Source organism: Cupressus sempervirens, chromosome 5 (assembly GCF_028749045.1).
Source record: "Cupressus sempervirens isolate cs-2001-9-10 chromosome 5, ASM2874904v1, whole genome shotgun sequence".
NCBI lineage: Eukaryota > Viridiplantae > Streptophyta > Pinopsida > Cupressales > Cupressaceae > Cupressus > Cupressus sempervirens.
The window spans coordinates 455,500,288-455,521,807 of record NC_143122.1 but is presented as its reverse complement, the minus strand read 5'-3'; the positions used below and the strand labels follow the sequence as shown (position 1 = coordinate 455,521,807).

General features: G+C 37.5%; 1 protein-coding gene across 2 annotated transcripts in view; it reads left to right on the top strand.

Annotated features, from left to right (window-relative positions):
* LOC149556741 (internal alternative NAD(P)H-ubiquinone oxidoreductase A2, mitochondrial-like) overlaps positions 1–21,520 on the top strand; it is a 217,986-nt gene that overhangs the window by 101,090 nt on the left and 95,376 nt on the right. Inside the window, exons 5-6 of one of the 2 annotated variants that reach the window (XM_089831254.1) lie at positions 19,913–20,076; positions 20,308–20,422. The exons of the other annotated variant lie outside the window; for it this stretch is intronic. Of the exons in view, the coding sequence (XP_089687380.1) occupies positions 19,913–20,076; positions 20,308–20,422 (279 nt within the window). The remainder of the gene's footprint in view (positions 1–19,912; positions 20,077–20,307; positions 20,423–21,520) is intronic. 2 annotated transcript variants of the gene reach the window in all.

Here is a 21,520-nt window from a genome sequence, read left to right as displayed (position 1 = left end):
ATAATTCTTGCCATTTTGAAAGCTTTCATTATATTCGTGTTCTAATCAATCTACTATAAGGATCCTAGGATTAAGTGTTTTGTTCATAATTAGGTACACCCACCATGGTTTTGCAAAGCTAGAAGCACAAGGGATTTGGATCGCATCGATCAATCCCATCAAGTTGATCTTAACCGGTTGGATATCCCAACATCAAGCAGGCAAGGCTCGTAGGATTCCAATCTGCAGTTTTGGGAACTAACACTCTGCTCGTCACCAATTTCTCACCTCCCTTCAACACACGACTGAGAGTCCAAAAACAAAAGGCTTAAACATTTCATGGAAGCAATTGTTCCCAATATATCTTGTGACTCACTCTCAACACGAAAGACACCGATATCCAAAAATCCTCCACTCTTCCATTTTCACTTATGGAAAATCTATTGAATCTTGTGATTGAAATATGTAGTTCCTCCCTGGAGTTCACATAGAGGCAACCCAAGTTCCCAATCCCGCGATAGAACTTGTGAAATGTTGATTCAAAATTTGTAATGTTTTCTCAGACTTATGGGCAAGGAATACCCTCCTGGACTAATTTTCCCATTGAATCAAGATTCACCAATTTCGTCGACAATTTACAATAACCCACCAATATTAAATCAGCTTAAGGAAATATTGAATGCCTTAATATAATTAAAAAGACTTGACTTCTCATCTTTAGAAATACATCACGACACCAAATATTTATTCTAATATCTAGTTCCAGGCGATATGTATCGTCCGTGAGAAAAATGAAGCTTGCAAATTTTTGAACATTAATAATTTACGACCCACTGTTTCTTATAATATCTTCAAACACTAACATTAAACCTCAAATATTTCCACTCCGGTAATTTACAACAATAGTTTAGAGAATTTTCTATCCGCAACATATGGTTTGGGCCCCCACCACCGGTTAACTCAAAATTCTAGCATATTAATTGCTACTAATGAAAAGGCAATTTAATATTTTTCATCAAACCAATGAGCTCCTTCCTGTAAGATAATCCAGCAAAACTTTGTACATGTTGCGGGTACCCCGAGTCTTTAATATTTGCAAACTCAAGCAAAAATAATTCCCAAAGCTACTATAAACATTTTGAACCCACTAAAAATATCAGATCTCAAAACACAATCTGGCTAGAATATCTTTGATAAAAATTCTGATAAATAATTCTCAGCTTTTAGGAAAAACTCTAATAAAATACTTCCGCGATAATTTCTTTTGTCAATAAAATTCAAATGATGGTAGGATTTTTGGCTCTGATGCTCCATTGTAATATCCTACCCGAATATTCTTTTTCGATTTTCCCCAATAAAATTCAAGAAATATAAACAAAGAATTTATTTAATGTCCCTATTTTTAGCAGGTTTTTGCAATTGGCTTGGTCAGTTTACAATCACAACCCTCATTAGTTGACAGTGGGATTTGAGCATCTCAGTTGTGGGATTATAGGCTTTCCACTAGACTATGGTGTGTTTTGGCTTCGTTTGAGGGACTTACTACTTATAGTAAGTCAACTATTGATTCTAATTTGAGTTAGAGGAGTTGAATGATTGTCTCAATTTTTTTTTTGGGCTTTTGGTTTGGGCTCCAAGAATCTTGGAGGGAGAGTATTTATAGTCAGTCACCCTGTCAAGTTCATTCATCGTCTTTCTTCATCAGGATCACTTTGGTGTTGTTAGATTTTGATTCTGATGCTTCCTTAATTTTTTTTTTGGATCGGTAAATGGCCGAAGCCTAGATTAAATTTTCTTAATTAATTTAATTAATTATTTTTTATGTGTTGAGTGAATTCAAACCCAAGACCTCCCACATGAGAGGCTCACAAGTTACCATTGTGTTGTAGGCTCTTGCCTTCTGATGCTTCCTTAGTTGTTTTCACAAGACGGGTGAATTATTATTAATATTCATCTGAATAAGCTGAGGTTGCTATTTTTGTTGGGGTTGTATGTTGGTCGCTTCTATATCATAGTTCGTTGGAATTGGGTTGAAAAGTTTTAAATTGTGGGCACAAGAAACAATGGCCTTGTGTGTCAGAATATTATGTTATGGTGGAAAATGTCATTTTTGGGAGCCAAAAGCAATTAATAAATTATATTGTAATGACACTTTATTATATTTTAATATTGTGTGGAGGAAGCTTCTTAAGTGGAGTTTATTTGGGAAACTTGTGCCATTCGGAGATTATAAATATGTGCCCATTTGATGAGAAAAGCATCGTACTATTTGATTATCTATTGCTTTTGTTCTCTTTGTGACAATTTTGAGTTTGTGGATTTTGTGGCCTTCTGAAATATAAGGGTTTGATCTAGAGATTTGAGATTAAGTTGGAGTTTCGAAATTAGTGCCGAGCTATAGTGATTTTGTTTATATTTTGAATAGTTATTGTATCTCCCATACTATGTTTCCTGTGGCTGGGAGAAGTAAAGAATTTAGTGGAGAATCTATAAGCTGAAGTAATGATTTAAATGCCATGAATTTCTTTACTGTGGTGCAATTTCTTCCTTGCTATATGGTGGTGTTTGGGTCTGCAACTTGGTGTTTGATTATATGCATTCCTGATGCCTAAACTTCTAGTCTATTAGATTTCAGGGTAAGTGCTGTTAGGAGTTTCAAAGCTGCACATTAGGCATGGACTTAATAGAGTCTAGGCACTAGTGTTATCAGCTATTGGGCACCTGTGTTATTGCAGACCTGGGCATATTATTGGAGAAAACAGAATTGCTTCCTGGTATGATTGATTTGTCCTATTGGGCTGTTGTATTTTGGACACCACTTTGGGTGACTGTTGCTTCCAAATGCAGCTTGCTGTTTGGTTTTGAGCGTCTATGCTGAATCTTCTCAGGGCAACAATATTGGTAGTCGTGGCATTTGAAGGGAATCAATTATAAATAGATTCTCAATTTTAATTACAGATTTCCTTATCTCATAAGCATTTGTTTTTTGCCAATTAAGTGAATTGTAAAAGTTCAGTTTTCCAGAGCTAGTGCGACTTAAATTGCATTTTCAGAATTTTATTACAATTCAGAATTTTCATTTCATGGTTATGTGCAAAGAAATTTTTATAAAAAAAGACAAGACCACTGAAAAACAACATATTTGATCTATCAGCCCTTGCTTGCCAAGTGTTTGACAAAATGCCAAACAATTAAATAATGAAGAAATTGGTGTTGTCAAGTTTAGAACCGGTGAGAGTTTTTTATAGTGGCATTAGAGCAATTTCCTGCCATCTCATGGCGTAGGAAATTCTTTCTTATTTCAGATCCTCAGTAGTGATTGGAGTGATCAGCACTCTTGTTGTTTCTAGTTATGGATAGACACATGAGGCCTAGTAGTTTCAGGAGCTAGTGAAGTAGTGAGGAAGATAGTAGGAAAATAAATGCCTCCAGAAAGAGAGTTGATAAACTTAAGCTTCATTAGTAGAGATTTCCTGAGAGACTATTGGATCTAGAGACGATTGATAGGGCAGCGAGGTATATGGTTTTCGCCTTTTAGAAGACCAACATTGAGGATGCAGGGAAGAAGGCTTGAGTTCTTTCTGCTTGGAATTCAGGAGGCGGATGACCACCAAAAAACAACATATTTGATCTATCAGCCCTTGCTTGCCAAGTGTTTGACAAAATGTCAAACAATTAAATAGTGAAGAAATTGGTGTTGTCAAGTTTAGAACTGGTGAGAGTTTTTATAGTGGCATCAAAGTGGTTTCCTACCATCTTATGGCATAGGAAATTCTCTCTTATTTCAGATCCTCAATAGTGATTGGAGTGATCAGCACTCTTGTTGTTTCCAGTTATGGATAGACACATGAGGCCTAGTAGTTTTAGGAGCTAGTGAAGTAGTGAGGAAGATAGTAGGAAAATAAATGCCTCCAGAGAGAGTGTTAACAAACTTAAGCTTCATCAGTAGAGATTGCTTGAGAGACTATCAGATCTAGAGACAATTGATAGGGCAGCGAGGTATATGGTTTTCACTTTTAGAAGACCAACATTAAGGATGCAGGGAAGAAGGCTTGAGTTCTTTCCGCTTGGAATTCAGGAGACGGATGTACTTGTGTTTAGTATGACATCCACTAGTCCTATTCGTAGTTTTGATGGACTTTCCACACAAAGACATGTGGATGTGCTTGTGCCTTTGGTTGATAGCAATACCTGAGCTTCAGCCGGTCCATGATTGTAGAGTTGTTGCTGCGGATAGTGCAGGTGCTATTGGGGCAGTAGTTACTACTAATTATTCTAACCCTCTCTAGGAGGGTATTGTTATTGGATATTTGAATGTCAATTGTTGCAGTGTTACTCCTTTGCGAGAGGCAGTTGCTCGTGTAGGTGGGACTAATGTATGTATGAAGTCACGCAATTGTGTTATTGATGATTTGGGTGTTACAATGGATTCAATAGATGTTGGTTTATGCTCTAGCATTATTCATTCACTAGTTTGTATAGAGTCATGTGTGCAAAATCAATTTGTGTGACGAGCATATAGATAGTATGGACATCTTAGATGATCCATTTGAGAATGCTATGAGCTGCACTAGGTATGAAATTCCATGTCAGAAATTGGGTGATGACTATGAGGAGGTTTTTGTTGGGTCCTAGGATCAAGATTTACAGGGACTTTTTGTTGAGGAGGAAGTAGAGTCATGTGAGGAGTGCAATACAATGAGTGCCTTTGCTTCATCAAAGGAGGTGTCAATTGAGGTAGCGAGTAGTTATACCTCGACTGCAAATGTGTGCAAAGACAGTAGCACACATGCAGTGAGCAATCTTGTTGTGAGCGATTTTGATTCAGTTTCCTATCACAGTGCAGTCAGTGAGATAGAGAGTTTGCATAGGAGGCAGGGGTTACAGAGGCATCATGTTACCAGTTAGTTGGAGGTGAGTAAGAGTGACATTTCTTCAGTTCTTGAGCATTATGATGCTATCTGTTAGATGGTAGTTACATCAGGTTGGGGTACTCTAATGTTAGATGAGCACAACCATAGTAGTCTTTCCCTAGCAGAGGTTCATGTGCTTCGAGAGGCTATCAGGATCTTGAAGCATTGTTACTCTCAGCTAGTTGTTGACAGGGATTACCTTTTGGAGTGGGGTAGCACTTGTTATAAGATGTTGTGGTTGAGTTCACCCAGGAGCTTGAGGTGTTTGTGGACTCTCTTGAGTGTACTTAGTTGGCTCTTTAGGAGTCACAGTCATAGTTGGATAAGGTTACCATGGAGTTAGAGTAGGTATAGTAGATGCCAACCCCAGATCCCGTTCAGTTCCATATTGTGGTTGGTGGTGAGTTTGCTTCTATGGTTGGGGATGATGGATGCAATGATGTAGCTAAAACATTTGTCTAGGATATGGGTGCAATAGGTACGAAGGAGGTGAGAGCATCAGTGGAGAAAAGCTCTCATGATGATTTGCTTCCTTCTATTGGATGTGATTCTATTTCTTCATCTCATACAATTTGTAGCATTGGATAGTTGTCAGTGCCACATTTTCAGAGGAATCAGTTGTGGGTCATGGGGAGCAGTTGTATCTTTTGGAGAGTTTGAATCTGCTGGAGAATTCAGACAAAGTGTCTAAGGGTACTCTCTTCTAGGGCTCTCGTGTTATTGAGAGGTTGGTGGGAACAATTGTAGAGACTTTGTCTACAATGCTTCCCCATAGGGATCTTGTGGTCAGTTTGTTGAGAGAGTTGCCCAGGATCCTGCTTAACCAATAGCTTGGAGTCAAAGATTGGAACCATCTACTGATTCCTAGTTTGGTACTGATGAGTCACTAACAGAGATTGGAGGTTTTTACTTGTATTACACAATAAGAAGTGCTCATCATTTCACATTTGACCCAAAAATAGAGGATTTGGTTTCACATTGGTGTGGGTTGGCTCCAGTTTCATACCATCCATTATGGGATGGGTTAGCACCATCTTTTGTAGATGGGATTGACAATACTAGCAAGTTAGACCACTGGTAGTATCTACACACCTAGGACAGTTTATTAGAGGTTGGAGTTGGTGATAGTTATTTAGGTACTTATGGTAGTTACAAAGTAATGAGAATTGGAATTGGCAAGGTTGAATCAAATTGTGAATTGGCCATGAATCATAATCAAATCGGCTATGAATTGACAAATTAAACCTTTTAAATTTAAAGATTTTAACAATTTAAAACTTATTTCATGCACCCTTTATTGAATATAACTTAAACACTATCAAATAGAAGTTAACATACATAAACATGAAACATAAATGATAAATCCATCACATATATAACTATGTTACATGTAAAATGTAAATTGTAGGATGTAGCTAAAGTAAATAGAAATCATATGATCATAATGATTCAAATCATAGAATTTGTGTAGGATGAAGATCCATAAGACATCAAATCATAAATGTATGTAAGAATCTAAGATGAAGATCCATGAAACATATGTCTATCAATATCTGTAAACAAAATGAAAAAACAAGGCTCCAGCTCAAGCCTCATCATCATCCTCAAGCTCGGTCATAGCCTCAGCCTCTATGTATCCAGCCTGCCTTCTAGAAAGGCGTCTAAGGTAGGTCCTAGAGGACTGTCGAGCCATGACCCTTGCATGTAAGATGGGCTCATGAACAACATCACTATGGCTTGGGTCTGTGTGTGTGCGTGTGCATCTACCGGTGCCTAAATGTGCTCTAGCTGCCTCCTCTACCATGGCCACAGTATCAACCTCTCTATTGACCTGGTCAACCCACTCATGGTCTTCCATAGTGAAGACTGGATCCACAACCTCAGTGAGCCACTCTGATTCTGGATTAATCTTCTCCAGAATGATTAGAGAGGAGTCAGCGCCCAAAATCTATCTGATCCTAAGATGAAGGTTGTAATGAACAAAGAAAAGATCATTCAACCTCTGCATAGTCAACTTATTTCTCCTTTTCGAGTGATTGTGCTCAAATGTGGACCAACTGTGCTCACATCCAAAAGCGTTGCTTGGCTAAGTCAGAATACGGATGACAATTTTTTGAAGTTTTGGGGTTGTGGGCCCAAACATTTTCCACCATCTATCTGAAATAAGGGAAAACAAAAACAATTAGTCTCCTTACAACTTTAAAATTACATAATCAACAAATAAAATGCACAACTTATAAGTCAAGCTTAAGATTCATGAATATATTATTTTTACTTGGCTATATTGTTGTTTGAGCATCTATTGCCATCCTATCAAAGAAAAGTGACCCTTCTTTATTATTGAACTTGTCTAGCTCAATGGTTGTAACTGTAATATCCTCATCACTACTCAACCTTTGGATCACTGTATATAAGCCGGTGAGAACCTCCTCATCTGCCTTGAAGTCAGGACGAAAATGAAATGCCAGATTCAGAAAATAAGCTATTGCATGGATAGGTCGGTGGAGCTGATTCTGCCATCTCCTATCAATGATCTCCCAAATAGGGGCATACTTCTTCTGCACTCCTGCATACTAGGCTCTAATGGTCTCCTTGGCCCTATCCATGCCCTTATATATGTAGCCCAAATAGAGCTTCTCCCCACCAACAGTTCGTAGGAGAGATACAAAGGGCTCAGTGACCTGCAGATAATGTAAAATTTTTTTTTGAGTCAAAACTTAAATATAAAATAATATAATTAAAAGTAAAACTAAATCATTAAACAATTAAATAATAAATATTAAATACTAAATTGTAAATTACTAAATGTTAAATTGCAATAAATTTACCATAAGGATTTCTCTAACAAGTTTCCAAGAACCATCATCATCAAAGATGCAATTCACCACATCATTAAATATAAAATAATATAACTAAAAGTAAAACTAAATCATTAAACAATCAAATAATAAATATTTAATACTAAATGTTAAATTGCAATAAATTTACCTTCAGGATTTCTCTAGCAGGTTTCCAAAAACCATCATCATCAAAGATGCAATTCACCACATCTACCCTTGCAGTGGTCGTGGCATAGGAAGATGTAATCCACTCTTGCCCAACAAACATTCTCCTCAAATCGTCCCTTGATGTCAACAAGGACTATAGTGTGATGAAATTCGAGGCAAACTTCATGATACTTGGATGAGTTAACTCCTTGCCTCATGTGTAGTCCCTCCTTATGCTAAGGACAAATGAATGATTGTAGATAAACTTGCATATACTTTTCTCCCTTTCAACACTTTTTTTTACCCACTCAAGCTTGTCAATTTCCTCCAACATGAGGTCAAGGCAATGTACCGCACAAGGAGACCAAAATATGGTGAGGTGCCTCTCTATCAAAAGTTTACCTACAACAATTTTAAGTTAATTAGAAATTCAAACATATTAGGAAACTTAGAATTAGAAAAAGTTCAAAATTCAAATAAATTTATTTTCAAAACTTGAAAAGTTTAAAAATTCACCTGCAACAACATAACTTGTTGCATTATCCATCACCACTTGCACCACATGTTGTTCCCCCACCTTTGCTATGACTCCTTAATAACCTCACATAAGTATGTGACATTTGCGATATGAGCGGAAGCATCAATGGATTTGAGGAACGTGTTATATCTTACAAAACAATGAATTATCATGGATCATCAACAAATTAGCAATCAACAAATCAAAATTTGAAATATTCAATCACGATTCACAATTCACAATGTATATAGGAAAGTAGAATGATCAATTACCTCCACAGGAAAAAAAAATTGAGGAGTATTCTATTCCTCTTATCTGTCCAACCATCAATCATGATGGTTCAACCCTTTTTGATCCACTCCTTTCGGTGGTCCTCAAGCTCAACCTTCATATCATCTACCATTTCATCCAAGATGTATCCACTTAACTCAGCCTCAGTTGGGGCTTTAAACCCAGGACCATAAGCAACTGCATCTATCATGTTTTGCCAATAAGGAGCCCTATTAGAAATAGATTATAATTAGAAATTTAGATGAAAAATAATTATGTAAGCTTGTAAAGTGAATCTATGAATAATCAATGAATCATAAAACAAGTAGATATAATTAAAATTTTACTTTAACCTTAAAGAAAGCAAAGAAAAAAGAATCAATTGCTTGGCTGCAACAAATGAAATGTTGTAAAAGTGCCAAAATATGCAAATTTCGTTTCTGGGAGCATCATGAATCTCCTTGTTCAAACCCATGCCCTCAAGTGTGGGTTGTGAGCCAGGAATAGTGCAAGGCACAAAGTAACTATCCAATATGTTCTTTTGCACTCTAGGCTGCAATAGGTTGGACTCAAACTCAATATAAGACCGACTAGCACTAGCACTAGCATGAGCACTAGAACTAGGACGAAAAGGAGGCTTGGAAGAACTGTCTCTAACACAACTTATGGATGCTAATGCTGATGCGGATGCAGATGCAGCTATGGGAGCCAATAGCCCTTAACCCTTCAAGTTGCCTTTTCTTATTCAATTTATCTTGTTCATATTTTTCTAATGCCACTAAACAAGTGTGTTTTGCCTCAACACTTTGTTTAGTGCAAATTGTAATATAATGTCCAAGTATAGTAGCAATGTGGTATTTGAATCTATAAATACCACCAAAATTTATTTCTTTACAAACATACATTTCATTTGAAATTTGGTTCTTCCAGGAAAGTCTTCAGTATATTTTCAACATTCATCTTTTTTACCCATTGTGGATAATGAAAGTTAAGGCTGCTACAATAAGAAAATTCAAGTAAAATTTCAAAGTTTGAAACTAATAAACAAAAGTTACAAAACAACAAACCCTACTTTGCAATTTAGTAAAACTAAAAAAGAATCAAGATTTGCAAATGAAAACTGAAAAAATTTAACAAAGAATGCGTAATACACTAACATGCAGAAAAAGTTCAAGACCTACCTTGTGCAAATGAGTTGAGTGTTGCTATTGACTCCTTAATGCTCCCAATGCAATCTTATGGCCTCCCCAAATGGACTTTTGATCTCTTTGGTGCTCTTCCTTCTTGCTGTTTGCAAATATATGGTTTTTCTTTTCTCTTCTTCTCTCTCACTTTTCCTCTCTTCTACTCATCCTTAACAATTAGAAGGCCCTTTAGGGTTAAAACAAATAGGAAAGACAAATTTTTTTTAAAAAACATGTGTTTTAATTAAAAAACGAGTTCACTTTTTGCCAATTCATGGAGTTGATTCATGCGATTTTTTGTATGAATCACATGAATTGGCGATTCATGGCAAAAAATCACTGATTTGATTCAGTGGCTCCAAAAAAATCGGCATGCCTGAATCGAATTGCCAAACCGGCGATTCTGGCGATTCTCGGAACTATGGTTGGTTATCATCACCATAGTACAGTTGGGTGTGAGTGTCAGTTTGATAGGGACTCAAATGTTTACAAAGTTGGTATTTCAGTTAGATTGAGTTCCAATAAGTTGTTGTCATCAACACCTATAGTTAGTTTCCAGATGATTTTGTCATTGATATTAGTTATTTGGGTGCTAGTGCTACAGGAGTCGCTTGTACATAGTAGGGATAGTACACAGTTCTACTCTTAAGATCCAGGTGGAGTGTGATGTTCATTTTGCTTTGAGATTGTGTAGGGACAAGCAATCTTAGGGAGGGCAGACTTTAATGTCCCCACTTTTAGCAGGTTTCTGTAGTTGGCTTGGTCAGTTCACCATCGTGACCCTCACAAGTCGATAATGGGATTTGAGGGTTTCATTTGTGGGGTTATAGGCTTTCCAACAATCTATGGTGTGTTTTGGATCCGTTTGAGGAACTTACTATTTATAGTAAGTCAATTGTTGGTTCTGATAAGCTCAATTGAGTTAGAGGAGTTGAGTGATGTTCTCAGTTTTTACTTAGGATTTCTAGTTTGGGCTCCAAGAATCTTGGAGGGAGCATTTATTTATTGTTAGTCACCCTATCAGGTTTATTCATTGTCTTTCTTCATCAGGATTACTTTGATGTTGTTAGATTTCGATTCTAATGCTTCTTTAGTTGTTTTTGCAACAAAGGTGTATTATTATAATTTTTCATCTAACTATGCCGAGGTTGCTATTTTTGTTGGTGTTGTATGTTGGTCACCTCAGTATCATGGCTCGTTGGAACTAGGTCGAGAAGTTTTAAATTGTGGGCACAAGGACAATGGTCTTGTGTGTTAGAATATTACATTATGGCAGAAAGGTCATTTTTGAGAGCCAAAAGCAATTAATAAATTATATTATAATGACATTTTATTATATTTTAATGTTGTGTGGAGGAAGCTTCTTAAATTGAGTTCATTTGGGAAACTTGTGTCATTTGGAGATTATAAATATGTGCCCATTTGATGAGAAAAGCATCCATTTATTTGATTATCTATTTTTGTTTTCTTTGGGATAATTCTGAGTTTGTGGATTTTGTGGCCTTGCTGAAATATAAGGGTTTGATTTGGAAAATTGAGATTAAGTTGGAGTTTCAAAATCACTGCTGAGGTATAGAGATTTTATTCATATTCTAAATAGTTATTGTATCTCCCATACTGTGTTTCCTGTGGCTGGGAGAAGTAAAGAATGTAGTGGAGAATCTGTAAGCTGAAGTAATGATTTAGACGCCATGGATATCTTCTGTGTGGCGCAATTTCTTCCTTTCTATATGGTGGTGTTTGGGTCTCTAACTTGGTGTTTGATTATATGCATTCCAGACACCTAAACTTGTAGTCTATTGGATATTGAAGTAGATTCTGTTAGGAGTTTCAAATCTGCACACCAGGCATTGGACTTCTTAGATTCTGGGTGCTAGTGTTATCAGCTATTGGGCATCTGTGTTATTGCAAACTTGGGCATATTATTGGAGGGAACCAAATTGCGTCTTGGGAGGACTAATTTACCCAATCGGGCTGTTGTATTTTGGACGCCACTTTGGGTGACTATGTTGCTTCCAAATGCAGCCTGCTGTTTGGTTTTAAGCATCCATTCCAAATCTTACCAAGGCAGCAATATTGGTAGTTGTGGCATTTGAAGGGAATCAATTGTAAACAGGTTCTCTATTTTAATTTCAGATTTCCTTATCTCATAAGCATTTGGTTTTTGCTGATTAAGTTAATTGTGGACATTCAGTTTTCTAGAACTAGTGTGAGTTAGATTGCATTTTCAAATTTTATTGCAATTCGGAATTTTGATTTTGTAAGAATTTGGCTTAGGCAAGAATTCACCCAAGAACTAAAGAACTCAACACAAGCACACAGTAGACCAAAATAGACAGAGTATGATCAGAATGACGATATTCATTCAATAACTGGATGAGAGTACACTAGGAGTGCCTGAATATAAAGGCCTCAGGAGAGCTTCTAGAATGCATAGAAGTCAGCATCATGATATGTCATACAACCAGGCACATGTCCACCAGATATGGATTATCCTCCATTGAGCACGAGATTAAGTGCAATGATGTGAGGATAAGCCTACAATGGTGTAGCACGCAAATCAGTGGAGTAGACAACATGTGCTAAATAAGGAGTGCGGATAACTGTGTTGTCATCATGACAACTCAGTGAATGATGCATAATCCTGTGTTGTAGACACCATGTGCATAATTAGAATTGTGTAACTCAATGAGAGTACACAAACTCCTAAGTGTCTCACCTAAAATAATAATAAAATATTGCAAAATAATTAAATACTGCATTAACCTAAGTAAAACTTAAGTAAGTGTAATAAGTAAATACTTATTTACACCAACACCCCCCCCTTAAGTGCAAGTTAGGGGAATGCCCTTAAGCTTACAAAATCTAGGATGAAATGCATAATGGGTCCCGACTACTAGGCCATATTAGGTACCCATGTACATAATGATATGCAATCTCCCATACAGCGGGGAAAGAGAGAAAACCTCATGGGAAAAACCCTCCCCCAAAAAGAGAGATAAAAAAGGATGCATCGATGGATTGAGTAATCAAGACCCCCCCATTATGACGTACACCCAATATATACATAAGAGAATGATGAGAAGAGGAAGAGAGACAAGATGGGCTCCCCCTCCCAAAGAAGAATGCCGAACAATGATTGCTCCGATGAAGAAGCTGATCCAAGACTGCAGAATGGTGTTCCTCCCCTTAGGAAGAAACAATGCCAAGGGTACAAATGAGATGCTTCCGCTGTGTGTGGAAAGAATCACATGGATGAGTGATGTCTCTGAAACTTGCTCAACTGACTGAAGAACCTGTCCCAAAGAACTCTTTGTCTTTGCAATTGATGAAGAACCCTGCTGCAACTGCTGATCATAAGTATCCACAATCACTTCAACCTGTAAGGATTGATCATGTAGAGAATGAACAAGAGAGTCGGATGGAACCTCGTGACAACTAAAGAAGGTAATTCTGCATCAAGAAGAAGAGGCAAATCATCAATATTGTCCCCCAAATCTATCACTGAACCTGTATCTGGAAGACTAGATGTACCCTGCTGTTCTGGACCTATCACTGTGGCGATGTATGCATGTGGATTGAACTGATGAAGTGACCTCCCACTGTATCTGTCGACGAAACTCTACGTGTCTGAATCTGTTGAAGTACTATTGCTGGAATCACTATCAGTTTCCACACTGTATGATGTGCGAAGAGGAGTAGAGGACAAGCTTGGAGAACTTTCCTCAAAGTGTACATCCTTCTCCACAAAAATCTGATGAGTCTCAGGATCTAGAAGTCTGTATGCCTTCACATTGTCTTCGTAACCAATGAAAGTACAAGGCCGAGATGACTGTACCTTGCTTCCCCTGGAAGATCTCTTTGCCCATGCAGGACAATCGAAGGCTCTGAAGTGTGTCACAATAGGTTTTCTGCTGCACCATGCCTCAAAAGGAGTTTTGCCATCTAAGGCTGGATGAGGAGAACGATTAAGAATGTTAGTGGCACTTGAGATTGCTTCGACTTCTAATGATGGATCGAGAGACTTGGCATGAATCATGCAACTTGCCATAGACTTAAGAGTGCAAATCCTCAAAGCTGCAACATTTGTCTTATGTGGACTGAATGCTGGTGGAGTCTGAAGATCAATGCCCTCATGTCTGCAAAAATCCTTAAGTCTTCTGTTCACATCCATGCTACCATTGTCCATGCGGAGTACTTTGATGGCTTTCTTGGCTTTCCGTTCTACATGAGCCTTGAAATCGAGAAATGTGTCCAACACTTCATTCTTACTATGCAGAAAGTAGACCCAAGTGAACCTTGAAAAGTCATCAACTAAGGTAAGTATGTAGCAACCTTGGCTGAATGCAAAAGGACCGGCTAATACCATGTGAACCATCTGTAGAACACCAGTTTCTCTTGAAGACTTCCCTCTTTGTAACTTCCCCTCTGGATGCATATCCACTGAATCTGTTGAACATTCACCCTTAGAAAAGTTGATTTGAGGTAGACCTTTCACCATTTGGTATGTGCAAAGTTGCTGAAGATAGCGATAGTCAAGATGACCATACCACTCATGCCATAATTGCATGTTTGAATTTGATTGTGATAAGAAGGCTTTTGAAGGAGACTTGGGCACAAAATGCAAGAAAGAGTGCAACCTCTTGTGATCATTCACTTTCCCCACTGCAACCAAGGAATCGTCTTTAAGACTGTGCACCTGAACCGAGTCTGGAAGGAACTCAACTCTATGTCCATCTCCAAGATGAGTGATTTGGTAGATTGATAGGAGATTTGAACTTAGGTTTGGAACATAGAGAACCTCTTGAAACTCTCCATTTTCCATCTCCACATTTCCTTTTCCTTCAACTTCCATTTTGCTGTCATTGCCCATGAAGATGTGTGGTACCTTTGGACTCCTTCATTGAAGAAAAATCCTCTTTTGAAGATCCCATGTGATATGAGGCACCTGAGTCAAATATCCATTCCTTTGAAGAGTTTGAATTAGCCATGAGTGCTTGCCCTTTGACCTTCAAATCTAAAGTCGATCCTTTATCCTTATAAGCATTAGGCAATGGAACATTATGTTTATTCATGATGTTGGTTAATTCATCAATCTTTTTGAGATAACACTCATGCTCTTCATGACCCGTTTTCTTGCAATAAGCACACTTCTTCTCCTTATTGTTGTCCCTTTTCTTGTTCGAATTTGAGGACTTGCCTTGTTGATTGGATTGTGGTGTTGTCTTTTCTGCATCCTCAGATTTGTCCTTCTTCCATTTCTTCTTACCCTTTCCTTTATTTGAAGACTATCCAGCTGAATTTTGAGAACCCTCATTGGCCATCAATGCTTTGGACTGAGGTGATTTGAGCATCCCCATTGATTTCAACTTCTTTTCTTCATCATCCAACAGTTTTGCATATTCATCAAAAGTGACTTTCTTGCAGGCAGACCCTAAGGTAGTCTTTGAGGTGTTAAAAGAAGATGCAAATGTGGAATATTCTGATGGCAGCTTGTTATGGATGAGATAGATCAGTCTGTCATTTTTGATTGAACTCCCACAATCAATAAGCTTTGTCCTTATTTCATTCACCTTGATGATGAAGTCCTGGATGGAGTCATACGACTTAGGATCTAAGGTAACAAGCTCATCTTCAATTTTGAACACATCCTCTTTAGACACACTCCCATAAAGGCTTTCGAGGGTATCCCAAGCTTCCTTGGATGTAGTACATTTCTTGATTTGATACATGATTTTATCATCTACCCCCAAACATATATCACCTAGGGCTTTTCTATCCATTGCTACCCAATTTGAAATTTCACTTGTTGATACATTATCACTTGCTGATTTAGAAAGAGTACCATCTACATATTGTGAAACTCCATTATGCATTAAGTGTACAACATTTTGATTGACCACGAAGCATAGTTATGAGGAGTTAATGTAGGAAACTTAAAGTTGCCCATAATGTAGAAAATGAAAGAAAATTGTAGAAAAGAGAGAACACAACACCAAGAACACCCCCCCTTTTCACTAAATCAAGAAACCCCCCCAAAATAGATGCTTTGGGCACTTTATCAGTAGTGCAATTACAATGGGCCACTTGCCAATTTTGACCTTCGTGGACTTCTGATTCTACTTGTTACAACCTCTTAATAGAGTACGAATCTGAAACTTTACAATGTGCTACAATACTGAAGCATTATAAAGCAAAAAAAGGCCCTATGCTGAAAATGACACTTTTGTCCACACAAAACTACAATCTGATGCCAGATCTGGAAAGTAGACGAAAAAATACGCACTTTCAAAAAAAACGGAACCTCTTTTCGACTCCAGACGTGCTCGTACGGAGCTTTTGAAGTTGCAAAATGTAGGATTATTCAGGTGCAGTCGCCAAAAAATGAAATTTTTGAACAATCTGTGCACCAAAACTAGAAAATAGCTGCACCATTGAAAAATTTAGAATTTTACCCAATTTCAAAAAAAATTGCACTTGATTTGGAGTTCGGATATGCGAGTTATAGCCTCTTGAAGTCGGATTGCAAAAACCAAAATTGATTTGGAGAGGGGTTGCATCAGTGAAATACGAGGTTAAATTTGACGGTCATATGACCGTCGCAGCAGTTAAAACCCGCCCTGGAATGACGTCCAAACAGGCGTCAATTTTAATACTGTTGATTGATGACATCAGCAAGGAAATTCGGACCCACTGGATGACATCAGCGCTTATGTGGTAGTATGGTACTGTACAAATATTTTCGCATGTCCTACCTGCGTGTTAGTACGGATTTGTTGACTGGGCATTGAATCAACTACTGAGTAGGATGCCAGGTAGGCAGTCTTGCATGTACAGTCACTGTTGACTGTGATAATAGGTGGGCGAATGAGGTATCGTCGCGTGTCTTGTTCTGACAGGTCAGCGCAGGGAACCAAGGAATATACCCTGCACTGCGGGAGGTTATTATTGCGCCGGATTTCATGTTTTGCCCACCGGAATTTTCAGTTGCCGTCGATACGTTGCCGGAGAACGGAAATGGGTGCCGGTTTGTATAAAGCGTGGGCCGAAGTTTGAATCTTTAATCCCACATTCATGGGATAGGCGCTCACTGCGCCTTTTAAATGAAAACCCCCCATGGGTTATACAAACAAAGCCTTCGCCGAATTATTGGCTTGGGTCGCTGACCTTGAAGGGAGGTGCCGGATTATAATGACGCCAGTTGTTTCTATCTCCGTGGCCGGATTCTGTAGTGATAATGTTGTATGGCCTGCGAGGTATGCAGAGGTGCCCACACAGTAAATAATATGCCTTGCGAATAATATAATAATCCACCAATAATAACAAAGGGCCGAGCTAGGGTGACACTACCCGATTTCGGCCAAAAAAATATTTTCCTTGCCTATCTAACCGAAAATACCAAATTCGGAAAATACAGAGACACAGATCTGAAAATAAAATTAAATAATCAGATCAAATAGATCATACCAAATTGCAAATCGGGGCCTCTGGGTTCTAATTTGCCAATTTTTTTTGCCTCACGATCAACTTTAGCCGAATATAGGAAAGTTTATAGTCAATCTTCATCGAATTGACGTTTCAGACGCAACGGTGAAGTCAGATCTGGCTCTAGATGCTCCCAATTTCTGCAGATCCTTCGGATTCGTGTCGAGGTGCTGAAGCATGAACGGTCTCGAATGGCTACGTGATGAGAATCTCCCTCAGCTCTTATACCATGTAAGAATTTGGCTTAGGCCAGAATTCACCCAAGAACTAAAGAACTCAACACAAGCACACAGTAGACCAAAATAGACAGAGTATGATCAGAATGACGATATTCATTCAATAACTGGATGAGAGTACACTAGGAGTGCCTGAATATAAAGGCCTCAGAAGAGCTTCTAGAATGCATAGAAGTCATCATCATGATATGTCATACAACCAAGCACATGTCCACTAGATATGGATTATCCTCCATTGAGCACGAGATTAAGTGCGATGATGTGAGGATAAGCCTACAATGGTGTAGCATGCAAATCAGTGGAGTAGACAACATGTGCTAAATAAGGAGTGCGGATAACTGTGTTGTCATCATGACAACTCAGTGAATGATGCATACTCTTGTGTTGTAGACACCATGTGCATAATTAGAGTTGCATAACTCAATGAGAGTACACAAACTCCTAAGTGTCTCACCTAAAATAATAATAAAATAATGCAAAATAATTAAATAATGCATTAGCCTAAGTAAAACTTAAGTAAGTGTAATAAGTAAATACTTATTTACACCAACAAATTTCATGCTTATGTGCGTAGAACTTTAAAAAAAAAAATGTCAATACCACCAGAAAACAACATAGTTGATCTATCACACCTTGCTTGCCAAGTGTTTGACAAAATGTCAAACAATTAAATAGTGAAGAAATTGGTGTTGTCAAGTTAGAACCGGTGAGGGTTTTTACAATTCATGCAATAAATCCAGCAAATTATTATAAAATACTCAGAAATTGTTATTGCATTATAATGTTTAGCAATACAATAACAATCTAATCATAAAAAGATAATGGTTAGATTGGACAACCAAAAATGCAACTGTGAACTTCGTTGCAAATCCACCACAGATGATGAGTCGCAACTACGTCCAATCTACACAAGAAGAACCTGAGGGTTTGCGTCCTGAGACCTTGAATAGATGCTGATGCTTCCTTAATTTCTCCAAGATAAATCTCGAACCAAATCAATATCCAAGCATGTGCAAATTAAACCATCTCTCCTCCTTTTAATGTCCAATGTCATGACTCTTCAACTTCCCCTCCCCTGTCTCCTTGTCTTCTTACCATTTCATCTCTTATTATTGCCCCTTTAATATAAACCAACCCTTTTACTAATTTGCATTAAGCTCTTATAAGCCAAATTAAATATTTCATAAATTTAACTTTTAGTTTTTCTAATGTCCCAAAAAGGGGACATTATAGTGTGACAATAATTGGAAACAAATTCCCCTTTATTTGCAATTTGGCTGGTATGTTTCCAATAGGGATGCTTTCTTATTGGTGTTGATCTTATGATTAGTAAATTTATAAGAAGGCTACAAGAGAAAAAGAAGATTTTTTTTCAACTTTTGCTTTTTGTTGAAAAAAAGATACAAACAGATGGAATTATTTAATGTATAGGAAAAATAGAAGCCAAATAAAAGAAAACAATGAAAATGAAGGAGGAGGAAAAAAGTAAAATAGAATGGTAAACACAAAGGAAAAGATTCAATTAAAGGTATAGCCATTTAAATTTTCTTCACTGAACAAACTGTGGGGTGATTCAAATGCACCACGGGCTGCTCCAAATGCACTACAATATGCTCCAAATCTGCAAATTCACACTTTGACCATTGTTTCTTGCTGTTATTGATTGGCTGTCTTTTGCCAAAATCTCTTCTTGCTTTCTCTTCTGTCTTCTTGTTTGTTTTTTTAAATCATTTTTATTTCTTTGCATTGATTTTTATCTTTTATGTTTTTGCTTGTTATAGTTTAGAATGTGACTTTTATTTTAGGAATTGGAGTTTGCGACACCAAGTCTATACATCAAATATCATGAGTTCAGAGATGGTGGGTGAGTCTCTTATAATTGTGCAGTCTCAAAATAAGTATGCAGGCCTTGTTTTAGCCTTGCTCGACTCAGGACTTACCAAGTTTGCCAGATAACCAGAAATAAATGCAACGGTTGTTTTTGTAATAGTTTACTAGTTTGATAATGTAAAAGTGGTGAATCTGAATATTGACATCATATCATAGCAAGGTACTTTACAACATCTCATGTGGATATTTTGAGAAAAAAAATTATATTCCATGATTCCAATCTGTTAAACTACAGTACCTTTGCAGTCCATCTTCAACTCCATAGTCACAAGACACCAAATCAGTTGGAGAAGGAGAAACTACAAGGATGGACATACTTATTTTAAACACAGAATGAACCAATTATCTACTCATGCTGAATAGTAGAAAATTAGAAATCAGATATATTCTCTACTACATTTTTGATACCTATGTGCAATGTTACTTGTTAACATTGTCTGATCTTATACAGTCCGGAGTTCAGCTTGTTCGGGGTGTTGTCAAAGATGTACAATCTCAGAAGATTGTTCTCAATGATGATACTGAGGTTCCTTATGGTCTGTTAATATGGTCTACAGGCGTTGGGCCTTCTTCTTTTACAAGTTCATTAAAACTTCCAAAGTCACCTGGGGGAAGGTACTTTCTTGTTTCCACATACTGGTTCCTCATTCCATTTGCTATGAATTTTCCTTAACCCAGCACTAGAAGACAACTTTTGAAAATAAGTGTAATAGATTTTATTATGTTCACAAAAAAGAGAGGCCTAATTTTTGTATGTAGTTGAATGGTGTCCCCTATTTTGTGAGGTTGATTCCTCCTCCTCTTATTTTATTCGTCTCATTGTGAATGGCATGCTTTCTGACACAGAATTGGTGTTGATGACTGGTTACGTGTTCCTTCAGCAGAAGATGTTTATGCCATAGGGGATTGCTGTGGTTTTCTTGAAAGTACCAACAGGCCCACTCTTCCAGCTCTGGCTCAGGTGAGGTTGATTGTCATGACATCCAGTCGCTGAGCAGTTTTTTGATTTTGATAATAAAAGATGGCACTCTATTTATTTAAATTTCTGAGCTAATCATTTATGCTGTTTTTTTTTCACTTGTCTTAATATTTAGTGCTTAGTCATTTGTCAAACAGTTCACATGCATTTTATCTGAGAAAATTCCAGATTGAAATATTTTATGACAGATGTCTGATGGATTTTGGTTCACATTGCTGCTGTATGGACACTCATAACTTCCAACTTGGCATTCAAATAATTGATGGACAATATAACAAATAGTTTGCACCAATGCATTATGAATAAATACATTAAAACTCAAGATTTCTGAAAATTCTTTCCAATGACCTAACTCTAAAAATGCCTCTACAGGTAATATTGAAATTTTCCTGCAAATGCTCATGTTACAGCTGCGATGGTAATTTGGTTAGACTTCACGTGTCCCAGCGTAAGGCTTCTCGTGGGTCCTCTTCCTCACACCCAACAGCCAGCGTATCATAATCAAACCATCTGAACTTGGCCCCAAAGGTGTTGACTTTCATCATGCAATTGAATGTCTAGATCTTACAATGGAACACCCAGCAATCTTTGACACTGACACCTGGCAATAGTCAAATTTTGTGTCCAGAAATTGAGACAGACCATATACCTTGCTGATGGAATGTGTTCTAGCCAATCACAATGTGTATTGTTGCCCAACTTGCTGACTTTTGGAAATTGCCCAGCAGCAATGACTTCTCTTCGTGCTTGCAAGACTTCACAAATGATTGAATCTCCAATCATAAAATTCTTGTATAAAACCTTTGTGATGCCACCTGCAATCAGCCAGAGTAGATATCTCACCACCCTTAGGGTTTTCGTCGAGGTTTTGCTCCAATGAGGATCTCAAACTCCGCAATAAAGAAAACTAAAGAAGCATGTCTAAATGAGCTTCAAATCCTCTTTTTATATTTTCCCAAGGAACCTTCCCAAAGGGACTTTGTAAATTCACTCCTAAAATGCTCATTAGCACATTTGTAAAGTGACATTTAATATTTCGTCTTTAATTCATTTAAGTCACTTTATTAAATCAATAAAAAC